Source organism: Eimeria mitis, genomic scaffold (genome assembly GCF_000499745.2).
Source record: "Eimeria mitis Houghton genomic scaffold, Emh_scaff1305, whole genome shotgun sequence".
Taxonomy (NCBI): domain Eukaryota; phylum Apicomplexa; class Conoidasida; order Eucoccidiorida; family Eimeriidae; genus Eimeria; species Eimeria mitis.
This window is the reverse complement of record NW_013568683.1, coordinates 5,827-6,500: the sequence shown is the minus strand read 5'-3', so window position 1 is coordinate 6,500 and position 674 is coordinate 5,827. Positions and strand designations below refer to the sequence as shown.

The 674-nt window shown below is 51.8% G+C and overlaps 1 protein-coding gene across 1 annotated transcript; it reads left to right on the top strand.

The window, feature by feature from the left end:
* Positions 1-190: 190 nt before the first annotated feature.
* EMH_0034220 (uncharacterized protein) lies at positions 191-436 on the top strand (the record flags this gene model as incomplete). The annotated part of the gene is made up of 1 exon (XM_013494848.1): positions 191-436. The coding sequence occupies one exon, from the start codon at positions 191-193 to the stop codon at positions 434-436; it is 246 nt and encodes an 81-aa protein (XP_013350302.1).
* Positions 437-674: the final 238 nt, after the last annotated feature.

The window sequence follows — 674 nt, the reverse complement described above, 5'->3', positions numbered from 1 at the left end:
ATGCCTGGCGATGGGGATTCGCGTTGCTTCTCTTTGCGCGGGATTTCGTGCATGTTTCGCTGAGTAAAGAACAGCGGCAACATTAGCACCCGCAACAGCAGCAGCTGCAGCAACCGCAGCTGCAGCAACCGCAGCAGCAACAGGAGCAGGCGACGCAGGAGGCAGAGCAGCAGTAGGACTATCACCACCAATGAGCTCCTCCGGCTCAAAAACAGCAGGCGCCTACAACGTAGACGGCGTTCCTCATTTCTCGGAGCCGGTGTCAGTAGATCAAATACCTCAAGCCATTGCAGCAGCAGAGACCGTGCCTGTCCCCTGGTGGGCGTTCTGGCGCACCCCCGAACGCCGCCCCTACAAACCCCAAGTCGTTGAGGTGTGGCAGCACGTGGCTTACGACTATCACGTTCTCGGCAAGAAGAGAAAGCGTGATGACTGAGGAGTAGAAGAAACTCTGCCGCATACGAGAACGAGCTGCGACTCAGATTGAATCAGAACGCATAGAGATACAGCACACTTCATATATCACTGAAATACATAATTCTCTACCTTTCATTTGTATTTGCGTGTAAAAAGGCAATACAGGAACACAGCTACAACGAGCTGTCAAAGCAACAGAAAACAAAACTAACAAAGGCACAGCGCATCAAGGACCCTACTTATCAACTTTCGTATAA